Source organism: Acomys minous (assembly GCF_964271855.1).
Source record: "Acomys minous genome assembly, chromosome: 4".
NCBI classification, from domain to species: Eukaryota; Metazoa; Chordata; class Mammalia; order Rodentia; family Muridae; genus Acomys; species Acomys minous.
The window spans coordinates 26,038,269-26,053,339 of NC_140486.1; the positions used below are offsets into that span (position 1 = coordinate 26,038,269).

General features: G+C 46.1%; 1 protein-coding gene across 2 annotated transcripts in view; it reads left to right on the plus strand.

Moving 5' to 3' along the window:
- ABLIM3 (actin binding LIM protein family member 3) overlaps positions 1-15,071 on the plus strand; it is a 115,110-nt gene that overhangs the window by 48,779 nt on the left and 51,260 nt on the right. For both annotated transcript variants that reach the window (XR_014779038.1, XM_084780850.1), the window contains exons 4-6: positions 7,036-7,219; positions 8,936-9,048; positions 14,927-15,053. Coding sequence is in view for 1 of the 2 variants with exons in the window: in XM_084780850.1 (XP_084636976.1) it covers positions 7,036-7,219; positions 8,936-9,048; positions 14,927-15,053 (424 nt within the window). In the remaining variant the exon portion in view is untranslated. The remainder of the gene's footprint in view (positions 1-7,035; positions 7,220-8,935; positions 9,049-14,926; positions 15,054-15,071) is intronic.

The following is a 15,071-nucleotide window of genomic DNA, read 5'->3' on the forward strand; positions in this document are numbered from 1 at the left end:
ATAAAAGCTGAATTTTGTTCAACAGGCCCTCATTAAATGAAATGTTGGAGTATGTAATGTAGGCACAAGGAAAGTGACCTCAGGATGGAAGAAATGAGATGTAACCTACAATAATTAGCAAAACTGTAATGGAAAATAGAAAATGCTTAGCAGTGATGAGAGATAAAGACATGATATATAAAATACTTACATTAGAAAATGTGAAGTGGTACTCAGGAAAAAACTAATCACAACAGAAAAGGAGTTTGAACATTAGTGAGGCAAATGCCATCTAATTCTAAAAACTTGAATCTGAATCTGAGGAAAATGGGAGGAAGGAAATGATAGACACCCTGAAAGCCACAGCAGACAGATGGACAAAACCAAAGTCGATCCTTTAAAAATATAAGTTAAATAGTGATTGAAAACAATCATTTAAGTAAAGAGAAGTATGCAAGTGGAGTGTAAAAGTTAAAACAGAAAGATACTACAGGCACTGTGAGAGTGAAAACATGTTATCAATAGTTTCAGAATAATAGAATTTAAACCTGGGTTAAAAAAATTTTTATCCTGTCATAGTGAAAGTGACCAAAACATACTAAAAAAAAATGTTAAAAGCTGAGCAGTCCCGTAGCTGCCCCAAGACATTGAACCACTGGACCTGCAGTTAAAACTTTTCTATCAAAGGAGAAGGGATTCGGCAGCAAAGAACTGGGTAAGTAGACTGTCTTAAGTTTGCAAGCCTCCAATGGAGTGATGTATCCAGACCGTGGTCATCAGTGGCCAGTTCTACCCACATCCCCACCCAAAACCACAAAAGTGCAATGAGACGAGCATCCAGTGGCTCCTGTAGACTTAACTGTAGAGCCACAGAAGTGTAAGAAGGGGAACAGGTCCATCAGCACCAAAGACACATCCAGCAAAACCCAAACTCAAGGGAACTTCAGAGGGTGGGTGACCCACGCTCTTCAAGAAATACGCTGCAAAGAGAAGGATGAGAGAAAAGAAGGCTATGAAGATGACAAGATCCTCAAGCGGTGTGACAACCATTGCGCTATGCAGACCTTGAAAGACCTTGATTCAAACAGCCAGTCACCAAAACGGAGAAAGAAGATGCAGTAATTGGGAAAATCTGAGCACATAACCTAGATTATTGCCCTAAAGGTTATTACTTTTAATGGCCACGTTATTGAGGTTATTCTTCTAAAGAGCCCTAATACTTTAGAGATGCATTTTTAGATTTGAAAAACAAACAGGAAATCATGAGTCAGATATGCTAGCACACACCTCTTCCAATTCCTGTTCTTGGGAGGTGCAAACAGGAGGATCAGGCATCTGAGAGCTGCCTTGTCTACTGAGCAAGCTTAAGGCAAGCCTGGGCAAACAGCAAGACCAAATCTCACAAGAAAGAAAAAAAAAAAAAAGAGGGACAGGAACACAGCTCACTGGTAGAAAGCTTACCTACATAGCACAAGGTCTCTGAGAGGGAGTGGACGTGGGAGAAAATGCCAATCTATAAACTTGCATATGAGTGTAGGTCAAAAATTATAAAGAGTTCTAAGTTTATAAGACATCAAAAGAAATTCATCTTCATTTAAATTAAAGACACGGGCATTAAAAAGATGACAGTGTGGGGCTGGAGAGACTGCACAGTGGTTTAGACCACTTGTTGCTCTTGCAGAGGACCAGGATTTGGTTCCCAGCACCTACATGATGGCTCACAACCATCTGTTAACTCTAGTTCCAGGGGATCTGATGCGCTCTCCTGATCTCTGTGTGTACCAGACACACACGTAGTACACAGACATACATACAGGCAAATATGCTCATACCCAGAAAATAAGCTAAATAAATCTAAAAGATAAATTTAAGATGGCAGTGCTATGCTGGATGGACTATAGATTCTAGTACATTCCATGAAGTTTCCCGTGAGAATTTAGGAGTCTGTCAAAACTGATTTCTTAGCAAAATGGTCTGTGCACGTCCCTGAAGAACAGCAGGAAAGCCAAAGGCCCATCCTACCAGCTATCACTGCTTCTTGTTAGTGTGTAAGCCATTGAGTTACTGGGATAAGGACAGGTAAATAGGCCAACAGAACTGAATATAGAACCAGGAGTGGGGAAAGCACATAAGGAAACTGGTCTGTTGCTGACCAGTCAAGAACAATTAAGCTGCTTCGTGATTAACTATCCATGTGGGGGAAATTGAATCCCCACTATACCCCCCCACTAATGTTGATTCCAGATGGGTGGGCTGTGGCCATATGAAAAGCAACACAAGGGAAACGTCTAGAAAACAGCATCAAGACTTCCTTTTAGGATTTCAGAGTAGAGAATCATTTCTTAAATGTGATACAGAGCATTCCAGTCCTAAGGAAAGCAGTGATGAATTAACAACGTAAAAACTGAGGATGTGCATTCATCAGAAAGCATAAAGCAGAAAAGGCTGGAACTACACGGGTGTTAGCAGGAACAAGTGAAAAGGATTCCTTTTTAAGAGATAAAAATACCACTAAAAGTTTTTGTGGGTAGAGGGCGGGACCAAGAGAAAAGGAGTAGGGAGGGGGCTTCGGTCAGGATGTAAAGTGAATAAACAAATAAACTTAATTTTAAAGATGGTTCAGTGGGTAAAAGAGTTTGGCATCTTACCATGAAGGAAATACAAATGGCCCATAACCATATGAAAATATTCTCAAGTCCGCTACTCATCAGGAAAATGAAATTTAAAGTCATACTGTGATGTCATGTCACACGTGTCAGTCAGGCTGACTAGCCAGATCTCCCCAAGTATTGGCGGTAATGTGGATCTATGGGGTCTGCTGGTGGGAACGTCAATTAAGAAAGAAAACCTAGAAGGGAGTTAGTGTTGCTGTTAGCAGCATTTTTTATAAGAGCAGTGCTTGCCAGAGCTTAGGTTCTCAGCAATGGGAGAGCCCCTGCGGCTGCATCCACCCAAGGGGTGTCTTAAACACACAGCTGCCAGAGACTGAGAAAGCACAGACGGACAGCAACGTCAAGCTCAGACAAGGCTATACTAAATGATCTATTATGCGTAGATAGATCACAAATGGTAAAAAAAAAAAAAAAAAGTACAAAAGAAAGCAAAAGGATAGTAAACACACATCAGGGACCTTGTGAGAAGGCAGCACCATCAGAGAGCCACAGACAAGTTCCTCGGTTGCCGAGACTGTCCTAGATCAGAAACTTGGTACATATTTTGTTCTTCTTTAGACTGTACAGATATATTTTTCTCTGTGTTATATATTTCACAATAAAATAGTTTAAATATTGAGTTAGATTGCCCACTAAGGCCTTCTAACTATAATCTTGAAATTTTATAAAATCTAGTCTTGAGCATCTTGACTTCTCTGGCTGAATCTTCGACTTGCACACCTGCTACCTGTTTAGTAACAAGCTAGCCCCCTCATGCAACACCTGAGATATAGACCGCAGGAAAAGCCCAGCAGCCTGCAAAGTGCTGCATGTCTCTTTGGCACATGCTGTGAGAGACCTCCTTCTAATCAGTGTGTTCACACACAACATGCATCTGCACTTTCTTTTTCTTTTCTTTCTTTCTTTCTTTTTTGTTTGGTTTTGTTTTGTTTTTTGAGACAGGCTTTCTCTTGTAGTCCTGGCTGTCCTGGACTCGCTTTGTAGACCAGATTGGCCTCGAACTCACAGAGATCCACCTGCCTCTGCCTCCAAAGTGCTGGGATTAAAGGCGTGCGCCACCATGCCTAGTGTTTCATCTGCATTTTCAACAAGCAGTTCTAAGTTTGTGTAATCTATCCTTCTTACTGCCCAGCCATGTGATCTGTTTTGATTTTGTTTTTATCTTTGAGTGTGTGTGTGTGTGTGTGTGTGTGTGTGTGTGTGTGTGTGTGTGTGTGCATACATGTACGAGGGACTCCACAAGTAGAGGTCAGAGGACAACCTCGCTTTGCACCTTGCTCATGATGGGCTTTCTTGTTCCTTGCTATGTACTTGTACTCCAGGCCTGCTGTCTACAACTCTCGTCTCGCTATAGGAATATTGGGATTATAAATGGGTGCCACTGGTCTGGTTTTACATGGATTCTGAGTACTGGCCTCATGTGCCTATGTGGTAGTCACTTTACCCACTGAGTCATCCATCTGTCCAGCCCCAAGTTCTTGATTCTTTTTGGGGTTTTTTTTTGTTGTTTGGTTTGGGTTTGGGGGGGGGTGTTGTTTTGTTTTGTTTTTTAGATTTTCAAGACAGGGTTTCTCTGTGTAGCTCTGGCTGTCCTAGACTCACTTTGTAGACCAGGCTGGCCTTGAATTCACAGTGATCAACTTGCCTCTGCCTCCCACGTGCTGGGATTAAAGTCATGCACCACCACACCCAGCCTAAGTTCTTAATTCTTAATCATTAGACTTTTACATATGCGTGTGTGTGTGTGTGTGTGTGTGTGTGTGTGTGTGTGTGTGTGTGCACGTGCATGCATAATGGCTACCCAGGTGCTCTCATTCTCACCAGCTCCCTATGTAGCATGTGCCCTGTGTGTGAGGCTCTGCTTGGCCTCCTATGAATCTGCTGCATCGGTCCCGTTTGCTCCTTGCCTCCCATTCCCTACTACCCACTGTATTTCCAGGAGTCCTTTAGATTCTTATCAGTTTTTACATCCTTCCCACCAGAAACTTCCTCCTCTAGCTCCTTGGAGGAAATAAAGGAAATGATTGTTCCACGTTTTCTCATGGCCCTCCTGGTTTTCTCCACTGGGAGAGATGACTCTGGAGGTGGAGTTGGCAGAGAAAACAAAGGAGGAAAAAAAAAAGAAGAAGAAGAAGAAGAAGGGAAAAAACAGGAGCTCTTTCCAATGAGGTAGTAGGCCATGACCCAGCTAATTCCATGAAGCAATTGATCCACCACCTGCATGCCCAGAACAGCCTGTGCTGGGCCTCTGCCTGCTCGCAAGGCCAGGTATTGTTTGAGAGGATGAATCTCCACGGCGCCTGAAAGCTGAGCCCTCCCATCACCACCATCCATCCCGCCTCCTCCATCCCAGCAAGACTTCATACTGAATTCAAAATGCTCAGACACACAGCGAGCCCCAAGTTCTTCTCACAGGCCTGCAGGAGGCCATTTCTAAAAGATCAGCCTCTTCACTGAGGCCCCAGGAAGGAGAGGGCCAAGTTCATGGTCATCCAGAGACTTAGTGGCAGGGATGAGACTGGAGCCCAATGATCTGATTCCCAGGTCATCCCATCCCCCACTGCCTGTTAAGCCTGTGGCCAGCCTCCGAAGTAAGCAAACACTTGTGAGATAGGTTTGCCCCCATCTGAAAGCTCTCCTAGTTTTGTTTTTTGTTTGTTTGTGTGTGTGTGTGTGTGTGTGTTTAGCCTGGCTTCTTCTGCAGAACTCTCTGTAATGAAACAGTGTTTACCAAGGTGATGTCACCCATTACAAGCTGGCTCCGCAGATCGGCAGGCATGCAAACTATTCATTGGCTCCCCACCACTGACAGGAGTTGAGAGAGCCGTCTTGTATCTACCAAAACCCATGTCAAAGATCAGAGTCCCCGTTGAGTACTGTACAGGGAGCCATCACTCCTTAAACTTTATGTTCTCTTCCAACCCTTTCTACCCAAAGACAGCCTGTGTGGAAAGCCAAGTTACCAGACAGTCTCCTGATAGGTGCAGACACAGGGGATCTTGACACAAGACCCCAAGGGCTTTCCAGTTACCGTCCTTTGATTCCTGATTGACCCATTTAAGTTTTAGCTCAACTGGTGTGCTCGCCTGCTTACTGTAGTTCCATTGTACTGGGACTCTTTTATTTCCATGGAAGAAACAGCCTCTTCCCCATATCTTAATGTGTTCATTTCAGAAGTTAACATCCTATTGAGAAATCGTATTCCCAAACACCAGATTCTTTTGGTGGAGCTTGCTCCCCCCAAAAAATTCACTTGTTGGGATACCTACAAATCCACTTGTTTTTCCTCTTACCTAACCTCTATTTATTTCTATAAAATGCCAGGCTGGAGAAAGCATCCCAGTCAGTATCAGCTTGTTTTCTCTGAGTCCTCTGACCAAAGCATGTGTTGTTTTCAGCAATAGGGTGTTACCATCAAGTTCTGGTGGGTAGCCAAGAGTAGCAGCAAAAGCCGCATTGTTTTATAGCCTCTGGGATCTCTTACCTCAACCCCAGCACTAACCAATGGCTTGGGAGTTACCCCACACAAAAGCAAAACCTGAACTTCTCAAACTGGACTGTTGCCTTCCTCCTAGTGGGCTAGAACCATCTTTTCCTGTGTGACTTCGCTTCACTCCCTGCAGACACCACTGTGTCCCTGTCCCACCCCATACAACTCTGGCTGGCAACTCCCTGTGTTTGTGTTCCATCGACTTCTGTGTTGTCAATGCTTCACTCCCTCCATCTGCACTGACAGGACCTCCGTTTCCCCACTGTCTGTACCTATCCCATGGCCCATCACCTGTGTTGAATGGCACCTTCTCTCTGTAGACACATTTAGCTCTTTGCAGTTCGAGGATCATGTGTTTTACATCGATGACTGGAAACAAACCGACCCCCTGGCTGTAGCAAGAACCAATAAGAACCCTCACATTTCCCGCCCGTTACCAAGCTAAATTATCTCCTGTTGAGGATTTGGAGCCTGCTCTTGACCTGGTGGGAGGTCAAGCACTTAGGGAATTCCCCGGAGATTTTTCAATGAGTGATTCATTCATTCTCAAATCCATGCCACCCGCTATGTGGCACGACATGAATCCTGGGGCCTTGAAATTCAGTGTATTGAGTCCATGATCCCAAGCAATACACATTAGAACCAACTGGGCAGTGTACAAGCCAGCCCTGGCCTCTGGGAGTCCAAAGGAAGCTTTGGCATCTACCTCTGAAGAGGCTCCATATGATTCTAATGCAAGTGACCCAAAGGCCCTATGAGCTCTGACATGCCACCACTCCATGGCTACTGATGACAAAGTCAAGACAGCAGCCTTTCCCCTGGTAAGGATCTTCTGCTTGCAAACTCTCCCTGGACTCAACCTGAACCCCTTCCTTCCTTCCTTGTTTCTCCAAGTGTGTGGATGCGGCCTGGCCCAGTCAGGCTTCTTCTTCAAGAACCAGGAGTACATCTGCACCCAGGACTACCAGCAGCTCTACGGCACCCGCTGTGATAGCTGCCGGGACTTCATCACGGGTGAGGTCATCTCCGCTCTGGGCCGCACCTACCACCCTAAGTGCTTCGTGTGCAGCTTGTGCAGGTGAGCATCCCAGGGGATCAGGGTCCTCCGGGTAAAGCCCCAAGGAAGAGGGTGCCATGGCCTTTCCCAGGCAGCTCAGGAGCATGCAGGCTTTACACGGAGCCCTGGGTTCCTGGAAACTTGGACGGTGGGTGGATTGCTCTGATAGGCCAGTAGTTTTTCAAAATGTCTAGCGGCCAGATCCTGTCTTGTCTCAGGCAGTCTGAAGTAAAGCATTCGTTTGCCCTATGATGATAACAGGATGTGTATTCAAACTCCATGCTCGGCTTCCCATTTCCTCTCAAAAGGCCTCCAAGAAAACCAGTGAGTACCTTGTGCCTCAGAAGCCAATCAGAAAGCTAAGTGCCTATCTGGTCCAGGCATCCACATTTCTCATTCCCAGGGTAGCAGAAGGATGTCTATTGATAGCCTTCCTCTATCATCCCGTCATCCCAGCACTGCCTCTTGCTGGCAGAATGACCCTAGTAGGTGGCCTCATCTGTGAAAGCCTCAGTAATGGGGATCAAACCCAGTGCAGCCTCACTAGCTTTCATGGTGATGGGTGATATGGCGCACACAGAGACCTGCACCCAGGGACTGGTCTGCAGCATGCCTGCTCTTTCCACTGTGGTAGTCATCCGACCACCCTCTGGCCAGCTCCTCTCTGCCTACACTCCTGCCAGGCAGCTCAGTCACGTGTGTAACTTAGCAATGTGTATTAAGGGTCTTGCTGCATGCCAAGCAACACATTAAGGAGATACAAACAAAATGAAGAAAACCTCTGCCCTGCCCACAAACGTATTAAAATTTAATGGCCATTTCTGATTAAGTCATGAGCAAAATATGATTTGAGTATATGTGTATTTTTATTTGGGAAAAGAAAGTATTGATTAATCATTCTCCCTGGAAAATAACCGCCGGTTAGTTGCCAAATAAAGTAACCAGTTAGAATTTCTGACTAATGGCTGTGTTAATAATAATAATAATAATAATAATAATAATAATAATAATAATAATAATAATAGCAACAACAACAAAAAATTGGGACAGTGGGGACATAACTACCCCAATTCAACCCCAGAATTCCCACCACTGTCCCTCGCTGCTGATAAAAGACAGTGAGGAGAACTGTTATAGGGTATCCCTGAGTGCATGTGACAAGTACCCCACAATGCCGCAGGAGCAAAGGCCGCCACTCAACAGAGTTGGCAGTGCTGGAGATCTGTGTAGTTTATTGTTTTGCTGGGTGGACAGTCTATGAGCTTAAGACCCCTTAGCTGGAGAAACAGAACAGACGCCGAGGAGGAGGGGAAATTTTGTTCAGGGACTGATAATCTTCTCATTGGGAAGAGGGTTTTAAGAAGCGTCTAGATAGTGAAAGGGGGAAATTGCCAAGTTTGGGGACTGAGAACGATCTCTTGATATGTGGAGGTATGACGAACCGCGCTGGCAGAACTGCTCTGTGGGGAGCGGGTTGCCTCTCCCTGTCATAGCTGGGGAGCATGACTTGTCACTGTCACATGATAGAAGTAGCCCAACAAATCTTCCAGTTCTGGCCCCCTGGATGCTGAGTGCTTTAGCTAGTCTGTTACCCTGAATAGCACTTGACTTGGCTGAGGCTCTAGAGAGCAAGCTAACATGTCTTATGGAATACCCAAGCACACTTGATGTCAGTCACCGGGAGCCACAGAATCTTGGGAACAGGAAGCACTGACTCTCTTCCCCATCCCCTTGCAGGAAGCCTTTCCCTATTGGAGACAAGGTGACCTTCAGTGGTAAAGAGTGCGTATGCCAGACGTGCTCCCAGTCCATGACCAGCAGTAAGCCAATCAAGATCCGTGGACCAAGCCGTGAGTCCTCCCCCAGCGGCACCACTCTGTCCTCCACCATGAATATTGTCCTCCCAAGTACCTGCCCTGAGGGGAAACAAGGGAGGTTCCCATCCTGGAGGGGTCCTGAAGCATGACCCAGTTGGCATACAGCCCAGACACACGCTGCACAGAACAATGCAGGGAAGACAGGCTGGCTAGCAGTAAGGAATGACAGCCAGGGCCACTTGAGTGGATCCTTTCCAGGGCAAGCTGGGTTCCTGGGCCTATGGACTGAGGGCACTGGGACATGGCTGATCAAATGTTTTGTCACCAGTAGCTCTCAGTTTCTACATGTTGTATAAAGTGTGTACAGTTAAATCTCACACAAGAAGTCAGGGGTGCCCTGGGAATAACCCCCCGAGGGCTGTGCTAGTACCTCACAGAACATTTTGAGGACTGCCGTGTCAGCCTCCGTGGATCACCAGGTTGTGAAAAGACACATTTCTGGGCTCATCTTGAACCTAGAGGAATGGAATCCAGGTGTCATTGGTCTTCATGAGCTTTGTGGGTGATTCATTAGCTGTTCCTAAGGCTGAGAGTTAACAAGCATCAGCCATGCCATAATAGCAATCTGTCTTATCAAGTCATAGCTTTGAGGGGGAAGTACAGCTTGAGGGTGGGTGTGTCTGAGAGAGGTCCTAACCTGAAGAAGTCAGTCCACTCAGCATGTGTAGTGGCACGATGTCTAAATCGCTGTTCCCAGATGCCCTTGTAGAGCTGTGGAGTACATGCACCCACAAGAACACACAGACCCAGCCCCCTGGGTCTCCTAAGCCACACTGAGCACCAATGAGCTTTCAATGTTATATGATACCCTGGCTGGGCCCATCAAGAGAATCAATGAAAACCCATTAGCATCCAGTGCTGCATTACCGTGTGGGTACAGAGGCAGCCAGCCATGGCACCAGCACAGTCAGCACGCTGGAGCTGCATCGCACCAAGGAGGGTGAGCCGAAAAGACTCTACGTCAGCAGCCCTCAGCTCCCAGGGGCTCCATTACAGTCTGCCTAGCTGTGGTGACCTGATGAGGGAAGAGGCGATGAATGGGCTCCTTCCCTTGCCTGCCCTTCCTTTCAGTGGAGTCAGATCTGTTCCTGGGATGTGATATTCAGGGCTTTCCCTATAGTGTCCTTGATGGTACTCAAGAAAAGCCTGTTGCTCTGGCCAGGTTTCATCTCAAGATGGCTGAGTGTGCACATGGCTATCCTTCATAACTCCTTGAAATCACAACCCCATGACAAAAAGACCGGAGACCAGGATAAGGGCAGTAGCCCTGTGGCTTATGCTTCCTGGGAGCTCAGAGACCAGTGGTCCCATGTGTGATGAATATTGGGAAGCAAGCTCCAGTTGGGAGGCCGCCAATGTTCTACATGAGACAAAGTGATCTGGTAGCCTCCCTGAGATTGATTTACACAGCTATGAAAAAAAAAAAAAGAGATGTCTTATCACCTCTGCAGGGGCGTTGTAAAAAGCAACTGCATTCCTGCCCAGGGATCAAGTTAACATAACTGATTAGGAACACCTTGGGATGAATGCAAATCAGAGGATTAGCTAAAGGGGAAGATTTGCCCTGAATGTGGACACCATCGCCCCTTAGGGTAGAGAGACAAATGGCTCCCCACATGGGCTGAAACACTCAAAACCGTGAGCCAAAACGAATCTTTTCTCCATTAAATTGTCTCTCTGGTATTTGGTTACAACAACGAGAAAGGCCGGTTGACTCCAAGGTTTAATGTAGAAAGTACAGCAAAAGAGCATTAAGAATAAGATTCCTAGCCAGGCGTGGTGGCACATGCCTTTAATCCCAGCACTTGGGAGGCAGAGGCAGGCAGATCACTGTGAATTCGAGGCCAGCCTGGTCTACGGAGTGAGTTACAAGAAAGCCAGGGCTACAAAGAGAAACCCACAGCCAGGCGTGGTGGTACATGCCTTTAATCCCAGCATTTGGGAGGCAGAGGTAGGCGGATCGCTGTGAATTCGAGGCCAGCCTGGTCTACAAAGTGAGTTCAGGGCAGCCAAGGCTACACAGAGAAACCCTGTCTCAAAAAACAAACAAACAAACAAACAAAAAAGATTTCTGCATTTACTGTCAATTCTCCCAGGTGTACTGTGTGTTTCCGTGTGCATTAGGGTTTTAGACTTTCTCAACTGAGTGAAAGTCTAATATGGGAATACATTCTAAAAGAGATTTCTAGAAGACAGATTCTAAAATGTCTCCACCATAATTTTGTAGATGGGGATATTGAGAAAGATGAGGAAAAGTTAGAAGAAAAAAAGAAGAAAGGAGCATGTGGGCAGTTTCTAGGGGAACCAAGACCTTTGGCTTATCTTAGAAATAAAGCCATCCACCCATGGCTCCACAGAGCACATTTCCTTAAAGTGTTTACTCCAGAGATGATCACAGACTGTGCTACAAATGCCATGGAGCCGACTAGAGGGCATTGTGGATGTTTCCTGAGCCACCCAAGAGTGGAGAGTACCAAATCCAGATATGAAAGATGGAGGAGAGCATACCAGTGGAAAGGCAAAGGACAAATAACTTAGTTTTTACTTAAGCTATAAGAATAAGGTTTATTTAAAGGAAAATAGTCATGAACTGTCAATCACCAACATCGTCACCACAATCATCACAATCACAATCATCAACCACCACCAGCACAGTCACCACCTTCACCAGCACAATTGTCACCATCACCATCACAGTTGTTACAGTCACTAGCACAAGTACCATCACCAACAACCGGCTATCACTACCGATCCACCACCATGTGTATTATCATAACCACATCCAGCATTTATTCTATTGTCAGGCATTGCAATAAATGAACAGATGTCTCATTTAATCATCACAAATCTATGAAGGCAATAAGAGTAATTGTTTTATAAGCAAGAGAACCGAAACTCAAAGACCATAAATGACTTTCCCAAAGTAACACAGATGTTAAGGCATGAGATCTGGCTGAGACTATCTCCTTAACACCCTCTATCAGGAGGATGTCTTTTAATTGGAAAGGGCCCTGTCTTGCTAGACTGGTGGCCTAAAGCAAGTAACTTACTGTGCCTCCCAAGTGCTTCACTTTAGCTGACCTAAATGGAATAAATGACGTAGCCAACTAGACTAAAAATGGCTGCGTGGGATCTCTAGAGGCTTTGATAGTAAAGTGAGAGATATTAGAGGAACAGGGCAGGAGGGGGGGGGCATCATGCTTCCTGTCAGCTGAAGACTGTAATTTGGAATGAAGGGGGGGGCCATACAAGAGGAGCGGACAGCTGGCTCAGCAAATAACACCAAGGCTAGGGAGAGACTCTCCTAACCCTATTTATGGCACCAGGCCCACAGGCTCCTAGAGAGGTGTATCCACCAGTGGACAAGAGTGAAAAGAGAAGGAAGAAGGAGGAAAAGCCCCAGGATGCCAGTACAAGGAAGGACCAGCAGAGTAATGTGGAAAGAAAAGCCACAAATGAAGGGCATCCCAGAATCCTCAAAAGGATTAGGCAGGGCTTCCCTACAAAGAAGAATTCCTCTGGCCTCAGATCAGAGACTTGGCACCACACGGGGTGTGGGTAGAAAACACAAGAATGTGACATAGAATAAGCACATATAGGAAGCCAGTGTCGGTTATACTGACCTGGTTGTAGAGAGGACGTTTAGAAGAGGAACTGGAGCCGGACACTACAACCCTTGCCTTGGGCCAGTTTCTCTCTACTCACTCCACCCTCTCAGCCCAGCCTCCAGCCACTAACTCCACTGGCTCCTAAATGTACGTAGCTCAGGGTGCCAGGTTCATCTCAGGTGTGTCCCTATAGCTTACAGAAATGGCCCTTTTACTGGAATGTGGCCATCTCTGCAGACAGCCAGCTTCCAAGGAAGCCTCGCTGAAGAGCCAGAGAGTTTTGTTAACGGCTAGTAAGATGCCTGCCACATGGGGCTCCCTTTGTGAATGTGGATAACCATATCAAGTGAAAAGTAAGGCATGCCGGGTAAGAGAGAAACAACCCACGGTTGCCTTTAGTTGTTTGAAGGGACCATCATGGAAGAAAATGGGAAGGTTGTTCTTTGATATGTAAGAATAGGAGAAGTGACAGGTCAGGTTCCACAGGAGGATGATGTTCTTGACAGTCATGTCTGTCCAAACATGACATGAACTGACTCAAGAAGGCCTGAGCCTTCATGTGTGATAAAGCATGAAGCAGGAACTACCTATTAAAAACCTGCTAGACTCTTGCTGTGGCTGGGACACTTGGCCAAGTGTTCTGTGACTGTGGAGCCCGTAATTGTGAAGCGTTCTGAAGGAGCCACAGGAACACAGCATCGTTTTCATGACCTGGAAAGTATGACCAGATGCTATCTGTCTAAAAAGAGAGGAGGCACTCAACCTGCCAAAGCCACTGGCTTTAAAATGTGCATTTCTATTTTGTTTTTGTTATTTTGTGGGAGGTGGGGCATAGTTACAGGGAGACTTGCACACTGATTCCAGAAAAATGAAAGAGCTAAATCCCCAAACTCTTTGTTCTCTAGCCTATCTAGAGGCTTAAAGCTTTTTACAGTTGGAGATCTTCCTGCCCCAGCTTATGCTCAGGGATGTTAGAAAGGTGCTCGACAGCCAAGGGTTCAGAGATTTGACCTCTAATAAACTTTGCCCAGTGACCACTTCCCTCCTCCAAAGTGGATCCATCTGATCAGCAAGGCCAGAATTCCCAGGATTTCCCAAATACCTTGGATGCTGGCTCTATTTCCTGCCCCTCCCCCCCCCTACATTCACTAAACAATAGGCAGACCAGACCACTAGACTCCAACCTACTTTCTGTCCCAACTCTGACAGGGAGTGAAAGCACATTTCTGGTTTGGGGCAATCTCTTCAGATTCTAATCATTGCATTCTGGGGAAAGATGAGCGTGGTAAATTCACTCCTTTGCCTGAGTGTGATGAGATCCCACTCATTGATACTTTCTTCAGAAAATACCCCTTGAGTTCCCACTCTGTGCCTAACACCAGGCTAGGCAAAATAAAAAATAAGAAAATAAAAATAAAATTACATACACACACACACACACATATATATATATAACACAAGTATGGCTTTTCATTACTCTTTTGCTCCTTGTTGCAGTCAAATACTTGGCAAGTAGCCATTTAATTAGGAAAGCTTTCTTTTGGCTCTTGGCTTGGAGAACATAGCCCATCACAGCAAAGGCGACACGGCAGCAGGAGCGAGTCACAGCTGTGGCAGGGCATGTGCTCACATCTCAACAGACTGAACAGCAGAGAAAGAGAATGCAGGCACTGGGCCAGCTGGCTTACCCCTTGTCTCTTTTTTTATTCAGCCCAGGATCCCAGCCCACAGGGTGGTGCCCGTCACACCCAGGGCAGCATCTTCCCCTCTCAATGCAAACCCTCATACCTAAATGCGTCCCTCCCGCCGAACTCTGAATCCAGTCAAGTTGACCAAGAATACTAACCATAGCATGGCCCTTGACTAAAGAGGGATGGAAAGAAGCAGCCTGTCTTCAGGAACAGGGTTTTTCAAATTTTACCATGCAGAGGTCGTGGTGAAATTCCATCATCTAAGGTGGTGCACATTCAAGCTCCTAGACAATGCAAATATGTCAGGCACTAAGGTGATGAAAGAGAGTATGAGCTTGGGTAAAGAGTAGTCATGATGAGCAACAGGGCAGCTTCTTTTCTTCCCTCTCACTCCAGGCTCCATTGTCCACAGACCAGAGCTCTGGCAGCATCTGTGTGGCCGTCGGGTGGGGTGGGGGGAGTGATGGCATCCAGTGATGGGTTTCTTTGGCATGTGATGACGGCAGTAAGCCAAAGGGACACAAGATGTTCTGCTTACTCTTGTCTTTTCAGACTGTGCTGGGTGCAAAGAGGAGATTAAACATGGCCAGTCACTCCTGGCACTGGACAAGCAGTGGCATGTCAGCTGTTTCAAATGCCAGACCTGTAGCGTCATCCTCACTGGGGAGTACATTAGCAAGTGAGTGCCTCTCTCTTC